This window comes from Bufo gargarizans, chromosome 5 (genome assembly GCF_014858855.1).
Source record: "Bufo gargarizans isolate SCDJY-AF-19 chromosome 5, ASM1485885v1, whole genome shotgun sequence".
Lineage (NCBI taxonomy): Eukaryota > Metazoa > Chordata > Amphibia > Anura > Bufonidae > Bufo > Bufo gargarizans.
Window position 1 is genome coordinate 123303012 of NC_058084.1, and position 25731 is coordinate 123328742.

At 43.9% G+C, this 25731-nt stretch overlaps 1 protein-coding gene across 1 annotated transcript in view; it reads left to right on the forward strand.

Annotated features, from left to right (window-relative positions):
* The window catches only part of LOC122938646 (ras-related protein Rab-10-like), a 42583-nt gene that overhangs the window by 13342 nt on the left and 3510 nt on the right, over positions 1-25731 (forward strand). The window contains exons 2-5 of the mRNA XM_044294311.1: positions 1904-1964; positions 13499-13637; positions 16355-16444; positions 24814-24915. Of these exons, the coding sequence (XP_044150246.1) occupies positions 1904-1964; positions 13499-13637; positions 16355-16444; positions 24814-24915 (392 nt within the window). The remainder of the gene's footprint in view (positions 1-1903; positions 1965-13498; positions 13638-16354; positions 16445-24813; positions 24916-25731) is intronic.

A 25731-nucleotide genomic window follows, 5' to 3' on the forward strand; every position in this document is an offset into this window, starting at 1 on the left:
CTGTATACCGTATTTTTGTTCCCCTGTAAGACACACCTGACCAAAAGATGCAAGTTTTAGAGGAGGAAAATAAGAATATTTTTCGTCAGACCTCAGATCAGACCCCCAAATCGGACCTCAATCTTTATCAGACTCCTAATATTCATAAGGCCTCAGATCAGACCCCCAAATCAGATCCCCAATCTTCATCATACCTCAGATCAGACCCCCAGTCTTCATTAGACCTCAGATCAGACAAAAAATAAATAAAACAACTTGCCTTTCCTGCTCCAGAAGGCGCCACCACTGGGGAGATTCAGCATGTTCTTCCTGCTCCGTTGCACTGTGACGTGAAGTTGCAAAGCATCAGGTCATAGTGTTTACTTAAGCGCACTACATCCTGATGCTGTATGCTATAACTATCAGGATACAGCGCGGCGCCTGGAGAATACCAGGGGGTACCCACTCTCTGGTATTCTCTAAGTGCTACCCTCACCGCTCCCCGGTCCTACTGTACTAATGAGCGCTACCACTTTGGGGGGGAAGGGGGGTCTTATAGAGCAAAAAATATGGTAAGTGAATCAGTATGGAGGTAGACTGAATGATAATCAAAGTATTGATGGTGCTACGTCCAGATTGTGTACAGAATACTCTAAATCAGGGGTACTCAAGTACTTTTTTTTTAAAGGTCCACATACCTGAGTCTGCTGTAGGATGAAGGTCTGAGCTGTAAAACAAAAAAATATATAAGAAGGGGCAACACCATTGGCGTGTAGCACTGCATTTTTATGTTTTTACAATAATCCACACCTCCAAGCCCACCTAATCTCCTTTCTGCTGACCAAACACTAAGAATGTCCTTTCAGTGCCCCCTTACAATAATGATGCCCCTTTATTGCCCCTCAGACAGTATATATCCCTTTTAGTGCTCCACAGAGTATGATACCCCTAAGTGCACCCTCACAGCTGGGTGATCCCTTAGTGCCCCTGACACATTGCAATGCCTTCTTAATTCTTCCCCACAGAGTATGAATACCCTAAGTGTCCTCTCAAAGTAATAATCCCCATTGTGCCCCCTTCATAGTAATAATCCCCATTGTGCCCCCTTCATAGTAATAATCCCCATTGTGCCCCCTTCATAGTAATAATCCCCATTGTGCCCCCTTCATAGTAATAATCCCCATTGTGCCCCCTTCATAGTAATTATCCCCATTGTGCCCCCTTCATAGTAATAATCCCCATTGTGCCCCCTTCATAGTAATAATCCCCATTGTGCCCCCTTCACAGTAATAATGCCCATTGTGCCCCCTTAATAGTAATAATGCCCATTGTGCCCTCTTCACGGTAATAATGCCCTCTGTTCCCCCTTCATAGTAGAAATGCCCTTGGTGCACTGTGTCCCCTCCAGGGTAGAAATGCCTATTGTGCCCCCTTCACATTAGTAATGCCTATTGTGCCCCCACCAGAGTAGAAATGCCCATTGTGCCCCCTCTGTGTTAAAAAACAAAACAACAACACAGCAGCTACTCACTTTGTCCCGTTCCTGATGCTCACAGTCCTCTCTCCCCTGCAGACACAGATCGCTCTGCAGCACTGTGTGGGCGGAGCTCATGCAGATTTATGGGCTGCAGGCTCCACCCACACAGGCTGGCAGCGCGATCAGTGTTGAATGGTGGAGCAGGTAGAAGTCTTCCTGCTTCACCATTCTGTGCGCTGCCAGCCTGAAGGAGAGGAGTGCGGGGAGCTGAGCGGTATCTGTATTGATGGAAGCGCTCATTGCTTCTGGACTCTGGCACCCCGAGAGACGGCACCCGGGTGCATGCAGGGGTCCGGATTCGGACTGCAGTCTGCCAGTTGAGTACCCCTGCTCTAAATGTACTTGTGAAGAATTCTCACCTTAATTTTTTTTTATTTGCATTTTTAGGCATTGATTTCAAGACAAAGACAGTCCACATTGATGAGACTCCGTTAAAGCTTCAGATCTGGTAAGTAAGTACAGTAGATTTATGTACCTTATGGTCAGCAGTAGAGATGAGAGAATTTCCTATTTTGAAATTAGTTCACACTTTGTTTGTTGGTAAAAGGTGAATTGCATTATGGATTCTGTTACCATGGACTATAATGCAATTCTAGGACGGAATTCATAATGGAATGCCTTTAGAGTTATTTATGCCGTCATAATAGAAGTCTATGGGCTGCAAAACGGATCCGTCCCATTTCCATTATGCAGGGGAGTCCTCCTAGAATTGCGTTATGGTCTGTGGTAACGGAATCCATAACGCACTTAACCTTTTACCAACAAACAAAGTGTGAACGTATTTCAAAATAGGAAATTCGCTCATCTTTAGTCAGCAGTATTGGCTTCTAGCTTTGTTGTAAGATCTAATCACACAGCTTCTTGCTCTGATGAAAGTATAGGCACTGGCTTCTATTTTCCTTCATGTCTGTTGTACTTGCTTTTTTATTTGGTTTGCCATATAGAGCAACATCTGTACATTTTTGGCTTTCACTAAAACCTAATTATTTGCTATCCATAACAGTCATCCAATAAAAAAAAATATAAATTAACCATATATTGTATTTTTCAGACTATAAGACTCACATAGGATTTAGAGGAGGAAAATAAGAGAAAAATATTTTCAGCAGTCTTCATATAAGACCCCTAATCCTCATCAGACCTCATATTAGACCCCCAAATCAGACTCCCCCAATATCCATCAGCCTCAGATCAGACCCTCATCAGCCTCAGATCAGACCCTCATCAGACGTCAGATCAGAAAAAAAAAAAAATTCTCTCCTGCCCCAGACAACACTGCCACTCTGCAGTCATCGGTCCCTGATCTTCTTCCGGCGTGCGCTGCACTGTGACCTGATGTCACACAGTGTCAGGTAATAATGCGTGCCTATGTGCACTGCGTCCTAACATTGTACACAGTGCAAAGCGGGGACTGGAAGACGACCAGGGTGGGTGAGTACTGCTTCCCTCACCTCTCCCTGCGCCTCTCTCACATGCTGATAAACTCTTCCATGACGGTCATTAGAATTTGCACTATAAGATGCATTGGCATTTCCCATCACTTTTGGGGGGAAAAAGTGTATTTTATAGTACAGTACATTTTTCTCTTTATTCATTTGTGGGACTTGTAGCTTTTTTAAAATCTCGCACCATATCTTTTGACTTGATACCGTATTTTTTGGACTATAAGACATACCGTACTATAAGACTGACCCCCAGATATAGACAACAGAAAATATCTTCTACTTATTCAACCTTCCCTGGTGGTTTAAAGGGAGTCTTCTTTTCACTTTACTCCTCCCCAGCCTCTGCCTTTGCCCGCCCTCCAAGTCTCTTGAATCATCGATAGGTCTGGCCGAGGGCGGGCAAAGGCAGAGACTGGGGAGGAGTAAAGTGAAAAGAAGGCAGAGCAGCCTGGGCACCTACACAGAGAACGCCGCCCCTGGGCACTTGCGAGTGCTCATTTGCCTACGAATTAAACTTAGTTTTTCCTGCTGGTGCAAGTCTAAAGAAAAGAACAAAGGTACTGTTACAATCCTGTATAGGTGTGCTACAGAGCCATGTAAGCACTGTATATGGCCATATGGAGGTGACAGACTCCCTTTAATGAATTGGAGGGTCCCGTCATCAGGCATTGCGCAACAGTTCTAAAAACATGTATAGATACATATATATTTATGTATGTGTGTGTGTAATATATATATACACACAGTCCTGATCAAAAGTTTAAGACCACTTGAAAAATGGCAAAAAATCATATTTAGCATGGCTGGATCTTAACAAGGTTCCAAGTAGAGCTTCAACATGCAACAAGAAGAAATGGGAGTGAGTCCCAAAAAATTTTGAGCATTCAATTTAATGAAAACAACGAATAAACTGAAACGGTCTGTTTTTCAGCTGATCAAAAGTTTAGGACCACACCTCCAAAAAAAAAAACGAACCCCGCCGTTATTGTTTATCACTTCAAAAATTAGTTTCGGCATGCTTGATGCAAGCGTTTCCATGAGGTGAGTGGGAACATTTCTCCAAGTGGTGAAGACGGCCGCACGAAGGCCATCTACTGTCTGGAACTGTTGTCCATTTTTGTAAACTTCCCTTGCCATCCATCCCCGAAGGTTCTCAATTGGATTTAGATCAGGGGAACACGCAGGATGGGCCAAAAGAGTGATCTTATTCTCCTGGAAGAAGTTCCTTGTCCTGCGGGCATTGTGTACTGTAGCGTTGTCCTGTTGAAAAACCCAGTCGTTACCACACAGACGAGGGCCCTCAGTCATGAGGAATGCTCTCTGCAACATCTGGTCTGGACATAGCCAGCGGTTGTTTGACGCCCCTGCACTTCCTGAAGCTCGATTGTTCCACTGAAGGAAAAAGCACCCCAGACCATTATGGTGCCCCATCCACTGTGGTGCGTAGAAAATCTTAGGTGGGATCTTCTTGTCATGCCAGTAACGGAAACCATCAGGACCATCAAAGTTAATTTTTTTTCTCATCAGAGAATAAAACTTTCTTTCAATGTCCCATGTTTGCAAGAGAGCACCAAAGTCCAAACGAGCAGTTCTGTGGCGTTCAAGGAGACAAGGTCTTTGAAGATGTTTTTGAAGCCCTTCAGTCTAGGGATCGACCGATATTGATTTTTTTAGGGCCGATACCGATAATTTGTGAACTTTCAGGCCGATAGCCGATAATTTATACCGATATTCTGGGAATTTTTATTTTTGAAAAAAATAAATAAAAATTCCCACAAATCTGCTGAAAATGAATGTTTATTGTTAATGTGTATTTTTTATTTTTTTTTGTAAATCTTTCTTTTTCATTTATACTTAATATTTTGGTGTTTTATTTTTGTAACTTTTTTTTTTACAAACTTTTAGCCCCCTTAGGGACTAGAACCCTTGTCCTATTCACCCTGATAGAGATCTATCAGGGTGAATAGGAGCTCACACTGTCCCTGCTGCTCTGTGCTTTGTGCACACAGCAGCATGGAGCTTACCATGGCAGCTAGGGCTTCAATAGCGTCCTGGCTGCCATGGTAACGGAGCCCCAGCATTACACTGCTGGGGCTCCGATCGGAGGAGGAGGGGAGAGGGGATCCTGTGGAGGGGCGCACTGCGACTGGGGTGGGGGGCCCTATGCGCCACCACTGCTTAATACTGGGGTTGGGGAGGGGCGCACTGCGCCACCAATGAAGATTAAAGGGGTTGTCCAAGTTATATTTCTTGATGACCCGGCACCCCCTCCGATCAGCTGTTTGAAGAGGAGACTGGTACAGTGTCAGCGCTGCCTCCTCTTCACTGTTTACCTTTTAGCCGTTGCATCTGCAGTGGTGAGCAGGTGTAATTACACCCAAGCCTTCCTATTGAAATGAATGGGACGGCTTGGGTGTAATTACACCTGCTCACCACTGCAGATGCAACGGCTAGAAGGTAAACAGTGAAGAGGAGGCAGCGCTGGCACTGTGCGAGTCTCCTCTTCAAACAGCTGATCGGAGGGGGTGCCAACCCCCTCCGATCTGATATTGATGACCTATCCTGGGGATAGGTCATCAATAAATATAACTTGGACAACCCCTCCCTCATTTATTCATATACAGGAGGCGGGAGCTGGCTGCAGAATCACATAGCCGGCTCCCGACCTCTATGAGCAGTAGCTGCGATCCGCGGCACCTGAGGGGTTAACTACGGCAGATAGCAGCTGCTGCTCATAGAGGTCGGGAGCCGGCTATGTGATTCTGCAGCTCCCGCCTCCTGTATATGAATAAACAAGAGATTAAGCTTCATTGGTGGCGCAGTGGCCATAGCTCCTCCCCTCCTCTTGTCCCCTGTCCTTTCATTGGCGGCAGAGGCAGCAGCAGCATCACAGGGGGAGGAGACACTGCTCCTTCTCCCCTGTGCTGCTAGGGAACACGGAGAGCGCTGACAGCAGCGCGATCTGTGTTCCCCATACGCTATCGGAATATCGGCAAAATAAATACCGATAGCGTTCAAAATCCTGAATATCGGCCGATAATATCGGTAAATCCGATAATCGGTCGATCCCTACTTCAGTCTCAGATGCCGTCTGATGGGTATGGGGCTGCAGTCAGCACCAGTAAGGGCCTTAATTTGGGTCGAGGATCGTCCAGTGTCTTGATGGACAGCCAATTGGATCCTCCGGCTCAGTGCTGATGACATTTTTTTGGAGTCTTCCACTTGCTTTTTTGTTCCATAACCCTCAGGATCATTTAAGAAATTCCAAATGACTCTCTTAATGCGTCCCACCTCAGCAGCAATGGCGCGCTGTGAGAGACCCTGCTTATGCAGTTCAACAGCCCGTCCACGTTCAAAAAGGGAGAGTTTTTTTGCCTTTGCCATAACAACGTGTGACTACCTGACAGAAAATGACAATGAATCCACATCTTTGCACAGATTTGGCCTTGTTAAGATCCAGCTCTACTTGGAACCTTGTTAAGATCCAGCCATGCTAAATATGATTTTTTGCCATTTTTCAAGTGTTCTTAAACTTTTGATCAGGACTGTGTATGTATATGTATATATATGTGTGTAAAAAAATAAATAAATAAATAAAAAAATAAAATAAATATATATATATTTATATTATTTATTTCACACACAGACACCGTGGAGCCCCCCTTTGCTCCCAGAGATGATTGCGCTTTTGCAAGAAAGCATAATATGCAATAAAACATTTCAAAGGTGGATAGTATAATGAATAGAAATAAAATAACATTTAAATCATACTTGCAAAAGTAAAATGGCATAAAAAGGAAAAAAAAAATATGAGAATAAAGAGCCATCCAGTGTGCACCCCATAAGTGCCTAGAATATGAGGAAAAACTCCAAGGAGGACTGCATGAACCCCTTTCCAGCTGGCATAGGTCACAAACAGGTGAAGGGTTGCTTTAGCCACTCATATCTCTGAATTGGGAGCAATTATAGACATGGTCTTGTTCGAAAAACTGACAGTCTAAGCTTTAAAACAAGATCAGAATCGCATCATTATCTCCACTACATCGGTAGATATAGCTGTTAGAAATTGGGTTGGGAATAAAAACAGGGGAAACCTGCTTTCACTTTCACCTGTTTAACATTCCCGACCTGATTTCTAACAGCTACAGTATATCTCCCGATATTCTGATTGTTTTAAAGCTTAGACTGTCAGCTTTCAAACAAGTCACCATGAACCAAGAATCATGTCTATAACTGCTCTCAATCCGGATAGATGAGTGGTTAAAACAGCCCTCCCCTTTTCCCTGTTGCGATGCAGACTGTGAGTGCTCTATGCTGAAAGTGTCATGGTTGCATAGGTAACCCCGGCGCACTTCAGCCCCAGTCAGGTCTCAAGCACTGAAATGGTGCTGAGGGGCCCTGCTGATTAATGAAGTCATGGGGTCAGTACATAAACACAGTGACTGTGGACTATAAGACGCAGGCACTTTTTAGCTAGAAAATATGGTAATTTCATGACAAATCGGTGATTCTCTGCAGTGGTCGTAGAAAGAGCAGTGAGACATAGTTTGAAGTCAGTTAAAGGAGTTTTCTTACTAAAGTAAGTAATGATATTATGTTCTTGGTTGCAGCGATGATGTACCGTATACTGCATGTGACAATCATCACAGCTAGTCACTGGCTTTAGAGTTATATAGTGAGTGTAACTTCGTGTATTGTTCTACTTTCCTTGCTTTTTACTCTATTTTAAAACTCAAACAACCTCTTTAATTTGTATATAAATGGCCCAAACAAAAAATATGGTAAAAAGTTGTTAGTCATAAGACGAGGGGGCACTGCCTTCATCTGGAGAAGAAAAAGTTCAGTCTTTAGAGGCGACAAGGCTTCTTCCCCATGTGAATCTGTGGATTAGTCTATCTCGGGATGTGGTCAGAGCAGGAACAGGTGATGGCTTCAAAAAAGCCTTAGATGAATTCTACAGAATAACATTAGCTTTTCTGCAAAGAAGTATCTCCCTAAAAAGAGAACCATCTCACCAATGTCACCTATTGGAAGTGGCCCCCTATGAGTCAAGATCCGACTTTCCAACAAGCTTTGGGATTTGACGAGGGGAAAATAACCAAGCCAGATATCCATCTGTATACAACTGTTTAGTCATTTTCCCTTGTCAAATCCCAAGACTTTTGAAAGTCGAATCTTGACTCATAGGGAGCCACTTCCAATAGCTGGCACTGGCGAGATGGTTCTCTTTCTTTGGAGACACCTCTTGGCATATTCATTTCCCATTGAGCATTGTCAATATGTCTTTATCCCATGGAGTACTTCCAGTAAGTCTCCATAGAGGACTGGTCTTTTTAAGGAGATTCAGCACCCTGCCCAATTAGTGCTTCTCCCTTCGTCCACATACCCACCCATTCCTTGTTTGAACTCAATGGACATATGTCTTTTTTTTTTCAAACGTACTGTGTAGTAAACCATAGACAAGTGCTGAGGTGTTTCTGGAAAAATACAGCCACCCCTTTTAAAGGGGTATTCCCATCACATACAATGGGGGCATATCGCTAGGTGGACCCGCACCTACAAGGAGAACGGAGCGGGGAGAGCTGTGGCTGGAGGACCCCGGGTTTGCGTCCACCACCAAGCGCTGCTCCCACACGCGCGGCCCCTGCTCGCTTGGCTATTTTCGGCGCAGTGCGCCCTCCATTGATTTCCCCGCTCCGTTCTCGTTGTAGGTGCGAGTCCCAGAGGTGGGACCTGCACCTATCGGACAATGAGGGCATATCCTAGCGATATGCCCCCATTGTATGTGATGGTAAAACCCCTTTAAGTAATCCCAGTCAACCCCTTTAAATTTAGTTAGTGGTAACTCATTTAAGTTAATTTGTTGAATTTTGGCCACAAACAAATTAAAAACATGTATCAATATGGCCTAATGATACATTTGCTACTTTTCTTTTTATCACACTGCCCCATAGCTTCAAATTTACCTTGTGCACCAGAGCTTGGCTGCGGCTGCATTGCCGGTCACAGGAAAATTACAAATAACAAGAAAAGTAATTTAGGAAATCATTGGTGCATTAGTGTCAAGTCATTGAATAAACTAAAAGTTCCTGTAGTGCTTTAACTGTGAGATGAGTAAGGTGTCAGAGCAGCCTATTGTGGTGTTACTGCCCTCACAAGCTATTAGTTTGGTGTGAACAAGGGCTGCTACGTTAATATTTCATACAAATGATCTGTTATTGCAGACGAATCATCCTAATTTGATCATTTTCCATTAGCCGTCCCCTGGTCTTTGGCTAGTCATGCAGTTACAACATTGTAAAATTATGTTTTATTTCTGAATACAATTAAATCTCTCCAGTTGTGACCCTTATAAAGACATATTCTGCTAATTATTATGGTTAGAGATAGTGAGACACAGTGGAGAAATGTATATTGTCCTTGACAGTGATGGACCTAGTGAAACCTAAGGTTCACAATAGTCTGTGGTTCTTAAAGGGGACACGTATGGCATGTCAATAGGATATGCCATAAATGTCCAGTAAGTGCGGGACCCTTTTCTAGAAGACTATCTTATCTCAAGAACGTGACTGTGACATGATTAGAGAACACGCCATTCATGTGTGGCCACCACTCTGTTCACTGCTATGGGACTTTGGAAAATAGTCCATAGCAGTGTATAGAGAAAGCTGTTCATTCACGGCAGGACCCCGTTCTTGAGCTAGAAGTAGGTATCGGAGATAGGACCTTACACACTAGATAAATATCAGCCAACACCAATGATTTCACTGGCACCAACTGATGATCTATTGTGTATAGGGGTGTCCCGTTTGTTTGACAACAGCAGATTTTTGGGGAAAGAAATGCTCAATCCTTTTGTTCTTTGCCAATGTCTTAATCCCTTCTCCCCACACTTGACCGTGCTGCTAGTGTATATGTATCGGAAGGGATAGCTGTTGGCTGATCATACAGCTGACAGGTATTGAAGGTGTGTGGCTGCCTTTTAGCTTTGTGGGCCAAAAAGTTATTAGGGAAATCTGTCACATGGATTATCACTAATAAAGTAAAACTATTCCTATGTAGAACAGAACATCTCCTTCCCTGATGCAAACTTGCCTTCAGATTCGCAGAGAAATCTAATGCAGGCGCATGCCCAGTGACACATTTGAGGCTGACATGAAGCACGGAGACAGTCTTCGGTACTGCGCCTGCGCTAGATTTCTCTGCGAACCTGAAGGCAAGTGTGGGCGGCATTACCTCACGTTGGTGATATAACGGTGGGAGGGGCGGCAACGGCGCTGATGGGGATGTGGAGTCTCAGCCCAGGAAAGGGTTGCTTGGGCTCTGCTGGAGGGCGGACCTGGGCACTGGATGGAGGCGTTCCTGGAAAAGAAAATAACGCCCCACTGAACACCTTGCTGCCTAATTTGCATATCATACAAAGATGATTTTCACTAGATAGAAAACAAGAAACTCCAAATGAAAGGTGCATCTGGGAAGGAGGTGCTATGTTCTACAAGGGAATAGTTTTACTTCATTAGTGATAATCCATGTGACAGATTTCCTTTAAAGGAGTTGTCCCACGAAAAATATTCGACAGATTTTAAACCAGCACCTGGATCTGAATACCTTTTTGTAATTGCATGTAATATTTTTTTTTTGCATAGACAGTGACTTATTCAATAAAATGTAACTGTATAGCGCCACCTGCTGTTTTTTTCTTTTTTTTTTCTTATTTCTTTGACCTGCTCACTGAGATGGCCGCACATGCTCAGTTTCATCCTTCACCTTCCTCCTGAGCTGTGATAGGTAGACCATGGACACGCCCCATTATCTGCAGCATAAAAGACACACCCCTTGAGCTGCCAGCTTGATATAAATCTAAAGAGCAATGAATGGGGAGATCTCTGGATCCCTGTGAGGTACAGGGCTGATTCTAGCTTTCTTAGAGATTGTTATGGACTATATAATGCCTCATTTTCATTTTTTTTTTACATTATTCATGGAATAACCCCTTTAAAGGAGTTTTCCTGGGAATTTAATATTGATGACCTATCCTCTGGATTGGCGGGGCTCCAACACCTGGGACCCCGCCGGTCAGCTGGTTGAAGGGAAGGATGGGACAGCTTATAATTACACCTCCTCACCACCGCACTGCCGACGGCAAGCAGGTAAACATAAACGTTACAACCCGACAACTCGCAGGGAGCACGGTCTTCCCTTCAACCAGCTGATTGGCAGGTGTCGGACCTCCTGAGAATAGGTTATCAATATTAAAATCCTGTAAAACCCCTTAAATGCATAACATACAAATAGGCTGATTTTCTCAGTTGCTTTTGTCCATTTTAAAATTCTTTATCTTGGTCAGCTAGCATGTGTTGCTGAAAAATTTCAAACTGAGCACCACGTGCATTGGATTTTCCGGTTGACAGCCAAAGCTAATTTGTTTCCCCAGTTGGTAACTTTTTCTTAGGGGCTATTCACATGACTGTATTTTCGGTCTGCATGTTTTGCAGATCGCACACAGACCTATTCATTTCAATGGGGCCACAAAAAATGCATACAGCATACTGTGTGCCGTCCGCATCCATATGCTTATTCCATGGCCCTGCAAAAAAGATAGATCATGTCCTATTTTTGTCCATTTTGCAAACAAAATTAGGCATTTTTACAATGGGGCCTGTGAAAAGTGCGGAATGCACATGGACCGTGTCTGTATTTTGCAGGTGCACAATGTCTGAAGCAAAACTGTATGAAGTCTGTAATGAATTAATAATAGAAAGCCAACTGGTGGGAACGGTCTCCTGATGTAGCTCATGCACAGGCAGCTGGATTTGGATTTGACTTCAGTTTTCCATGGGTTCTCAGAAGTCAGGCTAATCAGATTGTGACTTGTACCTGTTTATGGACACCTGTCATTATCAAACAGCTGGACATCTGCTGGTATTCTGGGGGACAGCAAAGAGCTTAAAAATTAGCTAAATGTTAAACTAAACAGGAATGAAAACAGCACAAGAAGTCAATGATAATAGAGGGTCAGAAAGGGCATCTGATAGCATAAATATCTACAACTGTAGTCAGGAGGATTTAAGTCTCCAAACTGCCACCAAGCTTTTATCCAGGACAGTATCGGACTGACAGTGATGTGCTATATTCTAGCCAATGCAGCATAATGTAGAAAAGCTTTTGTCATGGGGGGGGGGGGGGGGGAGTCACTTCTGAAAAGAGTCCCCCTGGCTATTTCAGGGGTTTGAGGGTCTCTTGACTGATTTCCCACAAGTACGTACCTCCAGTGGCATTCGGCACAACAGCATTGAAGCAAGGTATATTGCCCTCAGCTTCGTCAGCACACTGTGCATGCGCCTGATGACTCTGAAGGTGGCTTGTGAAGATGTACACTGCTTGTGGGATGTCATGTAAACCAGGAGGGAGACCGGTCAATGTGACTCTTCAGAGAAGTGTTTTTTTTTTTCTGTTATGCTGCATCAGGCAGAATATAGATGGACCTCATGGTCAGCCTGTTACTTTCCTGTAGGGGTGGGCCATATAGACGATATGCAATATAAATATAAATTTGGCCAACAAAAGAGATTTCGTTTATATCGCCATATCGCGGTAGAACATGGCATGCGCCACTCTCGGCATGCACCATGTTCTCCTGAGCCGGCACAGTGGAGAAGGAGGGAGTCCCTCCCTCCCCACTGTGTGCGGCTGCCGCTGACCACCAATGAGAACAGACTAGGAGGAGGAGAGGGACTTTGGCCACTCCACCACCAATGAGAACAGAGTAGGAGGAGGAGGGATTATGGCCACTCCACCACCAATGAGAACAGAGTAGGAGGAGGAGGGACTGTGGCCACTGCGCCACCAATGAATATAGTTAATATGCCTGAATACAAACGTAGCCTGCATCTGCTAGCTATATCCCATACCTGGCTCTATTACTGCGTGCCGTGATCCGCCGCAATTAATCCCTCAGGTCCAGGGTGGCAGCTCCTGATGGGAACCCCAGCAGTGTAATCGTGGGGCTCCGATCGGTTACCATGGCAGCCAGGACGCTATTGAAGCCCTGGCTGCCATAGTTAGCTCCCATGCTGTTGTGTGCACTATGCACAGGGCAGCAGGGAGAGTGTGAAGTCCTATTCACCCTAATAGAGCTCTATTAGAGTGAATAGGACAAGGGTTCTAGCCCCTAAGGAGGCTAATAGTTATTTAATAAAATGTAAAAAAAAAAGTTTAACACCCCCCCTCCCCCGAAATCTAGACTAATCGCACATGCTTAAAATTATATCACAATATAGATTTTAGGCCATATCGCCCACCCCTACTTTCCTGTTACCAATACTGTAGGTTGGTGGCTGTTTGGAATCCTCCTGGCATGTACCATGTACATGAAGGTACCTTTAAAATTAGCAACCCCAATAAATGGGGTGCCCAATTACAAAAGGCATATTTAGAATAAAACAAAAACCCGATATTCCTGGCTACACGGGTTTCAAGGAAGGGATTGGAGGTGTTCTGTATTGTGTGTTGCTATAATTGATTTAATGTATTTCAGGGACACAGCGGGACAGGAGAGGTTCCACACGCTAAGTGTCAGCTACTTCCGTGGTGCTCATGGATTTGTTCTTGTTTACGACATCACAAATTCAGTCTCGTTTGAAAATACATCTTTATGGATGAAAGACATTAAAATGGTAAGAAATTAGTGTAAATGTTGAAGTTCCCATAAAGTCCCTCTTTATATTTCTGGATTACAATTTCAGATTTTCTAAAGTACTGTATAATTTACAGGCTTCATTACGACATTTAGAATTAAAGGGGCTGGCCAAAAACTAGCGTTAAAAATGATGAATGAGAAGGGTCTTCCGGCCCACCCTCTTCCCTGCCCATGCCACGCTCCCTTTTCTCGACCTGACTGGTGGGAAAATGTCACAGATTTTGTCTGCATGCCACAAAAGTGGCGTATATGAGTTAATATGTGAGCCCCTGTATGTTTATTGTGGAAAAAAATAGTTTCAAGTAGCTCATGGGGCAGAATTGTTGACCAACCTGATTCTAAAGGGTTGTATGAAAAACATGACTGTTTTCTTCCAGGGACAGTAAAACTGCAGTCCTTAGATTATGTCTAGTATTGTTAATTCAAGTGAAAGGTGCACAGCCCATGGACAAGCTGTTTCTGGCAGAAAGAAGACGTGTTTGCCTAATGTAATACAACCCCTTTAAATACGTTGACTCATCATGACAACCTTATGGATGTCATAGGGGGGGTCCCTTGCTTGGAACCCCCCATCTACCAGCCAGAGCAGAGAGCCATTAACAAAGAACAGCTTTCACAGCTGATCACTGGAAGTTTTTGAAGCTGGACCGTCACCTGTAACAACTGGGTCATAACCAGACTGGTTCCGTCTATAAACGGATTGTCATATGTCGGCAAAAGTCATGTATTAAAAACTATTACATTTTTCGACATCGATTTAAGGGCACATTACAGAGGGAAAATAATCGGAAACAAACTGTCTGTTCTCGATCATTGTCCACTCGTTTGCTGCATTTACTGACAGCAGTCATCGCCCTTTATGGGGATGAATGATTTTTATATGAATGTTCCTCCCCATGTAATTTGTTTTTACTGGACGATGTGCTGCTGATAAATGACTCTATCATGTGGCAACCGACGGAGCACCCAGCATTTTACTCATTAGTCGGGTCATCGCCGGCATATTTACACAGGACTGTTATCGGGAAGGAGTGCTCATAAGAACCTTCATATCCGAGTCCGATAATGGGCCTGAGAATCTTCCCATGTAAATAGGTCTACCTGACCCCATCATGTACAGTTGGTTTAGCCCCTCTGGCAGCAGCTTATCTCCCCTAGGGCTCATTCAGATGGCCGTAGTGTTTTGCGGATCCGCAAAACACAGATACCGGCCATGGTGTTCCGCATTTTGCAGACTGCACTTGGCTGGCGTTATGATAGAATTAACTATTCTTGTCCACGATTGCGGACAAGAATAGGCCATGCTCTATCTTTCTTGCGGGGCTGCGGAATAGAACTACGGATGTGGACAGCACACTGTGTGCTGTCCGCGTCTTTTGTGGCCCCATTGAAATGAATGGGTCTGCACCCGTTCCGCAAAATTGTAGAATGGATGCAGATCCATTCATACGGTCGTCTGAATGAGCCCTTAGGGTAGGTTCACATCTGTGGCACGTAACTCCAGTAGGCTGTTGCGGTAGAGGAACAGGCTACTAGAGTTACAGTATTCTGCACTGCTGGATGCCTGTGGACCTGTGGATCCCCATCAGATCCCATTATAGTCAATGGGATCAGATGGTGCCTGAAAGGGTAACTACAGTAGTGTGGTGGTGTGCTGTGGTCTCCGGCTATGCCATATACGGTAACTCAATTAGTCTGTTCTTCTGTCAAAACAAACTACCGGAGTTTCCTGACGGAGATATGAATAAAGGATCTGGCATGTTGAAATGAAACCTGCCCAATCCATAGTCTGAATGAATGTCTGCTGAACATCAATACACATTAGGTTGGGATGGTTGGCCAGCCCCGCTATAAAGGGCGTATTTGGCTGACCTTGGTCTAGTCCTCCAGGTCATATTATTTAAAAATCTACTTCTCAGTAAAATCCTGAGATGCACAACTAATCTGTTGCTTTGTATAAGGAGTGATGGCTTTAAGAGTTTGTTAAATCAAGACACCTGTTACTAGCATTACTATTATATGTGTAACATACCGAGCTGCATTCTAGTGGTGCTCTCTATGCCTGATTACCACATCATGCCCTATGCTTGGGAGACTTGAGATAATGGCTAGCACCTAATATTTTAGCACCCCTTTTCTCATAGAACTACAGGTGTTCAGCTGGTCCAAGTTGTATGGAGTTATCCCTACTAAAAGTCCTAGAAAGAAAACCTGGTGAGCATTGATGTGCCGTATGGTTTTATTGGCTCAAAGCCTATTAGCTTAAATTCCTGTAATGTGGCACCCAATAACTGGCAATGGTCAGAATGCCAATTACTGGCTGGGACAAATCACTGCTAAGGCCATTGCTCGTCTTGGCAGGCCTTGCTTGGCATTTCCGCCATGTGGAGTAAGGACAGGGAATGGAGAGCAGCGGGGAACAGACCAGCAGGAGATCTGTGGCTGGTGGGTAATCTGCTTTGTCATTTTTAGCATTGTCTGGTCTCCTTTTTTAACAAAAGTTTCTCCCTGGAAAGCCCTTTAAAATTGAAGAAAAAAGCAGAAATGTGTGAGACTTCATCTTGCGGACTCCTTATATGGGAGCGTTTATTTATTGTAAGACTGTCATGTACAATGGACGGGTGCTTTGTACTTTGCAGAAAGCTATCCATTTAGAAAGTCACTGTCTCTTTGCAATTTGCTTTTGTGATTCAGAAAGCTGGTGAAGACGTGGAGGTAGTTCTCCTGGGAAATAAGTGTGACAGGGAAGACGAACGCGAGGTTTCGAAAGAAAGAGGGGAAAAGGTAAGCATTGATTGTCTCTGCATAGAAAAGTATTTGAGTTAGCCGGGTACACTGCATCTGTAAGGCGCCTGACCATGCAGCTCCGTCATTAGGAACTAATGTTGCTTAGAATGGAATTCTCATTCTGCAATATTGATTGCGCCTTTTTCTTAAGCTGTAGGTTTGAAAAATGTCTTTTAATTCACGTATTAAAGTTTTATCCATTGGTTCAAACTTTTGAAGCATATTTATTACACATTAGCTTTGTTACTTTCATGGTGTGGGTTATAAATATACAGAAATCCATTGCACCTCCCTACATTGCAGACTCTGGGATAACCTTTTTGCTATATGACACTATATGGCTTCCTCCAAAACGTCGAAAGCTAAACCTTGTAAAAGGGAGTGTGCAGTTTATTTTAATCAAGACTTATCTAAGTCTTGATGTATCCTATTTAATCACTCGATACTTTTTAGCAATCTTGCGGACGTATTTTAATATCCCTAATTATTATACAGTGATCACTCAAGATACAATTGTCTCAAGATACAATATTTTCGACATACAATTGTCTTTTCTGACCCATGGTAAGTTGAAACTGGGCTCAACATACAATGTCTTAAGACGCAGATTCAACCGATCAAGGCCTCTTCTCTAGTAAAATAACTGTGTTAGTTGCTAGTTAACAGCTGTTATATGTCAGGACTTGTTTTTACTAAAAGTACTGCCTGTCGCTGTGCGCTGCTTTGCCGCCACCGGAACTCCACCCCCATTATAGTCAACGGGGATGGAGCGGCAGTCCGGGGGGCACAAGTGAACTAGCGGCAGGACGGATCCGACAGACTGTTCACCCACCGAAACAGCCTGCCGGAGTCCCCTGCCGCTAGTGTGAAACCAGCCTAAGTTATCTTCTTATTTTTCTTAAATCTTCATTTTCTCTACTCTTTGGGGTTTTGGAACCGATTACTCAACTTTCAACGTAAAATGGTCATTCTGGAACCAATTAATATTGTAACTTGAGGGACCACTGTATTTGTTGAGCTACCAAAATAGGTTTTGCTTTATTCTTGACACATAGGACTGTTTTATTTATACCTTTTTTGGAGAATTTTTTTTTTCCTGTTATTCTTTAAATTTTAAAATTGACACCCGACTAAAGGATAAAAAAAGGTTGGATATTTTGCCTGTCATTTTAAAACATGATATGTATAGCCTCAGGTAAAGGGTCAGCTTTTGACATAACCTGCGGATTACAGGTAACCTGCCCAGCAAATTGTGCACCCACTGATAGACTTGGCGCTAGCTACCCTATTCAGCATAAGCCGGCAAACAACCGCATTAAAACAGGGGACCTGCCTAAGGCGGAGTAGCCACCCCAGTAAGGGGAGTCCCTAACTAGTTAACCCTTAGAGGTCCCTGTGGGTGGAATGAAATCCTACCTTGCATTCACCTGGTGACTGCTGGCAGGTGGGTGGACAGGTCCAATAGTCATACTAGCCGGGGTCAAAAACAGAGCGGCAAAACGTCAAAGCCAAAATAGTAGCCACTAGCAATAACAGAAATAAGGCGAGTCAGAACTAAGAACGAGAGAGGGCAGGAGAATGGTAGATAAACAGTCTGAGGTCAAACTCAGTAGAAGCAAGGAGAAGGCAAAGACAAGTGAGGTAGACAAGCTGGATCAAAAAGCACAAGAATACTCGCAATATACACAGAGTAACTTAGCCCACACAGGAACCAGGTTGAAAATACAATTGTCGTCATTGAGCAATCTCAGCAGCAGGATTTAAAGGGGTTGTGTTAGTGATGGGCGAACCGGTTTGTCCTGCTGTGGATGAACCCGGTTCATTCATCTACAAAACTCCTATTCCTTCCAGATCTCTAGTTCCTTACATGCCAAAAATGCTTTGCCTCCGATGAGGCACTTTTAAGATGGTGACGGTTAATGCGAAACTTCTGTAGTCCCATGCATGTGCCGTAGTAATGTAAGTAGTGGCAATTCATTACGAATCTGAACCCTGGTTTGTGAATTATTAACGAACACATGTGCGGATTCATAAAGTAATATATTAATGCATGCGCCGCTACTTACAGTAACGTCGCATGCAGGAGAGTACTGAAGTCTAGCATCAACCGCCGCCATTTTGAATGAGCCTCATCGGAGGCAATACATTTTAGTCTTCTACAGAGCTAGAGATTGGGGAGGAATATGAATTTGCTCATCACTAAGTTGTGCCAAGTATTCAAGTTATTCCCTATCCACAGGATGGAGTATAACTAATTGACTATTGGGACTCCCACTGATCCCGAGAGCTGAGGTCCCATGTTCCTGTTCTGATGGAGGCTGGAGGAAGCATTCGTCCTGCTGCTCCATTCTTTCTCTATGGGATTGCTGGAAATAGCCGAGCGCTGTACAAGGCTAAATTAATAGCTCGTTTGCTAAGGGTCTGTAAAGTTGGAATTTCAACAAATGGAGGACCTTTTCATAAAATGAAAGCTTCATGCACTATATATGTTTTAAAGCGTACGTGTGCCCTTGTCAAGGAACAGAATGTAAAACTAACTACTGCAATAAAAGCTTGAGATACAAGTATGACTGCAATTACGCCAAACCCCTCTCTCATCTCAAGCCCTGCTCTCAGAAAGAAGAATGTTTAACCTCTTAAGGACCAGGCCAAATGTGTGTTTTTCACTTTTGTTCAGGGATGACTTGATCTGACAAATCAACCCCTCACATGTACTTATTATAGTGTGGTCTGGTTTGGAGCTCTGTGTACAGGTACCTTGTACTTAGATAGGGGTTGATGCTATGGCCATGTATTGTTATCAATATAGTGACATCCCTCTTGTCCTTATACTTGACACAATGCCTTATTCCTGCATACTGCCCTCTTGCTGCCCCTTTTTTGCCTCATCCTCAGCAGGAACTACTGGAGATGAATCCTCTATTTCTCAGGGGTGTATGACTGGGTGAACTTGTCACTAAAATACTTGGCATCTTGGGGTAGACTCTGCTCATTATCAGCATAAAGTAAGACTAAACATCAGATCAAAACACATCCTAGATATAGCAATGAGGAACATCGAGGTGAGGTATGAGACATGTGTTCCAGCTGGTCAGTTAGGAGAGCTGAACATATATTACAACTGGGAGCTGATCACAAATTACTAGTCCATGGATATGCATTGTGTGGTTTACAGTTGTATATGTTGGAGCTTTACTTTTGGGAGAGTATTGGGGAGATTTCCCAAGTGATGTGCCAAATAGTGTTGAGTGAATCGATTTAACCACTCGCACATCTATCCACCCACTCATCCAACATCTTCATTTATATAGCGCCAAACTAATCTGCAGAGCTTTACACTTAGAGGGTTCATGTACAAACAAAATCATAAATTTGCAGCAACAAACAATGATGAGGTGTGGTGGATAGTGATTGAGGATGGATCAGGTTCAGAAGAATGATGTTCAAAAGGGTGGGGGTGAATGAAGAAGAGTTAGATTAGGGGATGTGATAGGCCACCCTAAAAAAAGATTTTTAAGGAGCACCTAAAACTGGATGTTGAGAATTAACCTAATTGCTTGGGATAGTGCATTCCAGAGAACTGGTGCAACTCAGGAGAAGTCTTGGAGATGGGAGTGAGATGTTCGGATTATGGTGCAGAGTGTAGAGCATGATTACAATGGTAGACAGAGATGAGGGTGGAAATGTAAGTGGTACCACACCTTTGTGGGTGAGAGCGAGAAGTTTAAATTGAATACTATACTGTAACAAGTGCAGGAATTGGCACAGGGTGGAGGCATTGGGGTCGCAGTTAGACCAGGGATGGGCAAACTGAAGCTGTTGTAAACTACAACTCCCAGTATGCCCAGTCTGCCTACAGCGATCAGCCTACAGCATGGCATGATGGGATTTCTAGTTTTACAACAGCTGGAGAGCCGCAGTTTGCCCATCCCTGAGTTAGACATATATGAACCTGGTTTCTGCATTCAGGGTGGATTGTAGAGGGGAGAGTTTAGTGAGGGGGAGACAAATTAGTAATGGGTTACAGTATCAAGATAAGAATGCATCAGGGGAACAATCAAAGTTTTTTTGTTTCCACAGTAAAAAAAAAGGGGGGTGAATTCTACAGATGTTTTTGAAGTGTAAGCAGCATGAGCGGGCGAGAGATTGAATATAGGGAGTGAAGGAAACCTCTGTTGAACACGACACTGAGACAGCGGACATGCTCTCTCTGTGTTATACCACAGACAGAAAGAAATATCAGGTTTAGACAAGTTAGTAGATGTAGAATACATAAGTAGTTCAGTTTTTAAAAGATTCAGTTTTCAGATAGAGGATGTGATGTTAGAGACAGCGGACAGTCAGTGGTAGGGTTGGACAATACAAAAATATTCCCACGATAATGATATTAAGAAATTTATCGCGATAACGATGTATATCGCGATAAATGCCCATTTAGAAGAAAAAAACACTTGGGGCCACAAGGAGACATTACACTGTATGGGGGCAGCCACAAGGAGACATTACACTGTATGGGGGCAGCCACAAGGAGACGTTATACTGTTTGGGGGCAGCCGGGCAGCCACAAGGAGACGTTATACTGTATGGGGGCAGCCACAAGGAGGCGTTATACTGTATGGGGGCAGCCAGGCAGCCACAAGGAGACGTTAATTGTTATACTTTTATATGTCATATTTCACCATTTTGGGTATCTGTAACTAGTCAATTGACTTCTAGTAACAACAAAAACATTACAGGGTTAATTCTGTACCAGAACGAGTGGTTTATAGTAGGGATGTCCCAATACCATTTTTTTTTTTTTTAGACAGAGTACCGATACTCTTATTTAAGTACGCACTGATACCAATTATAACAATTAAATAACACATTTATTTTGTGACCACTGACCAACTAAAAGTCCAAAAAACAGCCCCCAGCCTCTGATCAGCCCCCCCCCCCAGCCTCTGATCAGCGCCTCATGTGCCTCCCAGCCTCTCCCTCTTATCGGCCCCCTCTGGTATCTCAACCCCCCCCCCCCCAGTATTAATCATTGGTGGCAGTGGCCACAGGGTCCCCCTCCCATCATTGGTGGCAGTGGGCCCCCCTCCCTCCCCAGTATTAATCATTGGAGGCCACAGGGTCACCCCCCCGTCCCCCCATCATTGGTGGCAGGGCCCTCTCCTCCCCCCCCCCCCACATCATTGGTGGCAGTGGGCAGTTCCGATCGGAGTTCCAGCAGTGTAATACTGGGGCTCCGATCGGTTACCATGGTATGTTAGTGAGCAGAATTATACTCGCGTGCGCCGTGGCCGCCGGGCGCTCCTTCTGTCTGTGCGGCGCATTGCTAATGCTTATAATGCGCAGCACGTGAGTATAATGCTGCTCACTAACATACCATGGCAGGCAGGGCTTCAGTAGTTTCCTGGCTGCCATGGTAACCGATCGGAGCCCCAGCATTACACTGCTGGGACTCCGATCAGAACTTCCCACTGCCACCAATGATGGGGGGACGACCCTGTGGCCTCCAATGATTAATACTGGGGAGGGAGGGGGGCCCACTGCCACCAATGATGGGGGGACGACCCTGTGGCCTCCAATGATTAATACTGGGGAGGGAGGGGGGGGCGCACTGCCACCAATGCAGGGACTTAAGAACATTCTCGGCACCCGACCTCTGAGATGACGCTGTGATCACCTGAGGGGTTAATTGCGCGGATCACAGCGTCCTCTCAGAGGTCGGGTGCCGGGAATACGAGTCACAGAATTCCTTCCCTCCCCCACGCCGGCCGAACTGCTAAGAGCGCCGCCGCAAGCTGCCAGCAGGTATCAGGGGACATTTGCACGAGTACAAGTACTCGTGCAAATGTCCCGTATCGGTTCATGCAGGGGCCGGCGGCCGCGGGCGCAGATTTAGAAGCGGTCAGTGCACATGACCGCTTCTATGACGTCACGAAATACAGCGGTATTTAGGAAACGGCGATATCGCCATATCGCTGTTTTTTTAATACCACGGTATATTGTGATACTGGTATATCGCCCAACCCTAGTCAGTGGTGTTCTGTAGTACATTATGGGAGATGGCACTGGTTGAAGTGTCTAGTTGGGTGTTGTCAGCATAGAGATGGTACTGAAAAACAAATCTGCTGATAGTCTGTCCGATCGAGGCTGTGAAGAGAGAAAAGAGGAGCAGACCTAGGACTGAACCCTGGGGAAGCCCCAACAGCAAGAGGAAAAGGAGAAGTAGAGCTAGCAAATGACACACTGAAAGAGCAGCCAGTGATATAACGAGAGAACCAGGAAAAAGCCGTGCCCTTAAGGCCAATAGATTGGAGCATGCTGAGTAGGAGATGGTGGTTTACAGTGTCAAAGGCTACAAAGAGATCCAGGAGAATGAGTAGAGAGTAATCACCATTGCATTTGGTTGTCTGGAGGTAATTTGTCACTTTGGTAAGGGCAGTTTCTGTAGAGTATGGAAACCAAATTGTAAGGGGTCAGGGAGAGAGTTAGCAGAGAGATGGCGAATAAGGTGAGAGTAGACCAGACATTGCAGAAATTTTGAGATAAAGGGGGGATTATAGACAAGTCTGTGGTTAGCTGTGCAGGACAGGTCAATAGATGGTGTTTTTTTTTCAGTAACAGGGTAATGGCAGAATGTTGGAAGAGAAGGGGGAGATACCAGAAGATGGAGAGAGGTTGAAAATTTTGAATAGGTGGGTAGTGACATTGGAGGAGGTGTGAGGGAATAGGATCAGTAGTGCACGTAGTACTGTAGGTTGAGAAGAAGAGATGATTGGAGCCTGGAGACTTCTTCTCTGACTGTGTCAAATGTAGAAAGTGAACCAGAGGAGGTGTGGGAAGGAGATGAATGATGCTTGGCGACTGAGATAATTTCATGCTGAATGTTTTTTTTTTTTTCTATTTTCTTTTTGAAGTCAGTGGCCAGATTTCCAGCACAAAGGTCAGCGATGGGCACCTGCACTTGAGAACTGAGGAGGGGGTGAAAGGTGTCAAATAATTTTTAGGATTATTAGATAGTAAAGAGATGAGAGGTGAAGTACTGTAAGTCTGTTTGGCAAGGTGGAGGGAAGAGTTGCAGGTCCTTAGTATAAACTTATAATGGAGGAAATCTGGTGTATGACATTTTCTCCATAAGGGTTCAGCAGTCATGAAGAAAGCAAGCTTGAGGTGTACCGTAATAATTTTTTTTATAATAAACGAAATTTTTGTGCTACTGTCAGTCTTCTGAATCATAAGCTTTATAGGTAATTCATACACATTTCTTACTTATTACTTATGTCAGCTCTTATCTTAGTGCAGCTCCTCAAACAGGAGAATTTGTGAAAGAAAGAGCTATATGTTGCGGGAGGAGTGCAATGCAGATGAAATGTAATGGTGTGGGACTGATTTGGTGCTGATGGCTGATTTGGTGAAGTAACAGGAAGCTAGCACTGGCTTTGATACACTTGCAGCTACAGTCACTAGATCTGAACCCTGTTGAGCTCTCGTTGTATAAGGATCACCTAAAGGTTAGGGAAAAATTCTGTACATGTTGCCACACCACTGGGAAAAGGAACTGTTGTCGTGATTTGAAAGAATGTATGTATACCGCATTTCCTGCACTATAAGATGCATTTTTTCCCCCCAAAGTCTTATAATGTGAATTATATCATGGAAGCATTCATTAGTATAGTAGGATCGGGCAGCAGTTAATATAGCGGGTGCTGGCTTTACAGGGCCCATGCTGTTGTGATCTGTGGGGGTCCCAGAGGTAGGACTCCCATTGATCTAATAGTTATCCCCTTTCCTGTGGATAGGGGGATAACTAGTAGTAACCAGAATACCTCTTCAAATATTCTTTGATTGGTTTACAAATATAAATGAATAAAACTTGCTAATATACTATAAATTCTATTACTAATTCCTTCCACATTTGTTCTGATGGAGGCAGCAAGTTTCCCCCTTCTGTGTTGGTGACATGCTTGAAGGGAGCTGACTGTCTGGCTTAGTTCATAAGCTAAGCCAGTCCTCTTCTCTGCATCAGCCATAATAGTGAAGAAGACTTGGTTTGCTAAGGAGCCAGACAGCTAGCCGCCTCAAAGCACAACACCTAAACATTGCCCTTCAGGATATACAGAGAGGGAGATGAATTGCTCTGCCAGCGTTGGAACAAGTGTAGAACTAGAATTTCCTAGACCTCAGAACCAGCAATGAAATTGGGACAATGGTGCAGATTTCATAATTATAGTATATTAGTAAGTTTTATTAATTTATATTTGCAGACCAACCAAAGAACTTCTTAGGTTCCTGATCAACCCCTTTAAATAAAAAAACTTCAGATTTTCAGAGACTATACCCTGGTCTCCTAACATGCTGTTGTTGTTTTCTAGCTGGCTTGGGAATATGGTATACCGTTTTTTGAGACAAGTGCTAAGGAAAATATCAATATTGAGAAGGCTTTCCAAATGTTGCTAGAAACCATATATGCAAAGGTGAGTTTTATCCTAAAAATGTTGAAAACTGAATCCAATTTCCGATTTTAATTAAAGGGGTTCATTTAATTGGAAATGACGGTTATTAAGATACGTAAAAGGGTAAAGTCTGATCAGCTCACCTTCTGTTGGTGCTCAGGATCAGGGCCAACTATGGTGACTTCGGAGATTCTCAATACAAAATGTGATCCAGCATTCCATATCACATAAAACTTGACTTTTAACCATCCACTTAAAAGCAAGAAACAGCAATGTCCAAAATACAGGAACTTCAAATTAACTTTTTTCAGATTTATTTCTGACCCATACAGGACCTTAATCATAGACAACGTGAACCCTGAAGTGTAAGGGGATTTCAGCTGCGCAGTAGAACACACCCCTAAATCGCCACATAGAGAGTTAAAAGCAATAAGTACTATAAGCCAGTAATTTAGAATTAAATCCATCCTGTGAATGATGTGTCTAACTTCAATATCCTTCTGTTTAATACAAATCTTTTTGGATCTCCGCCCCTCGAAGTTTCAATGCCCAAGAGCCTGAGACTTTTCATGCCACCTGCATACACCTTTCTGAAGTGGTTTTCTAACGAGTGGTGCATGCAATGTACCGGTATGTTAGATTACATGCTGTGCACACAATGCGGTATATTACTTTTCTAGTGCTGCATGCACACAACCGTAAGTGGTTTGCGCAAAACACTGTTACCAGACGGGTGCATGCGGCATCATGGTGTGGACCTTTTGACTTCAATGCGTCCTTACTCTGCATGTTGCCGCTAAGTATTGGACATGTTCTATCTCTTGTGGCAAGGCTGCA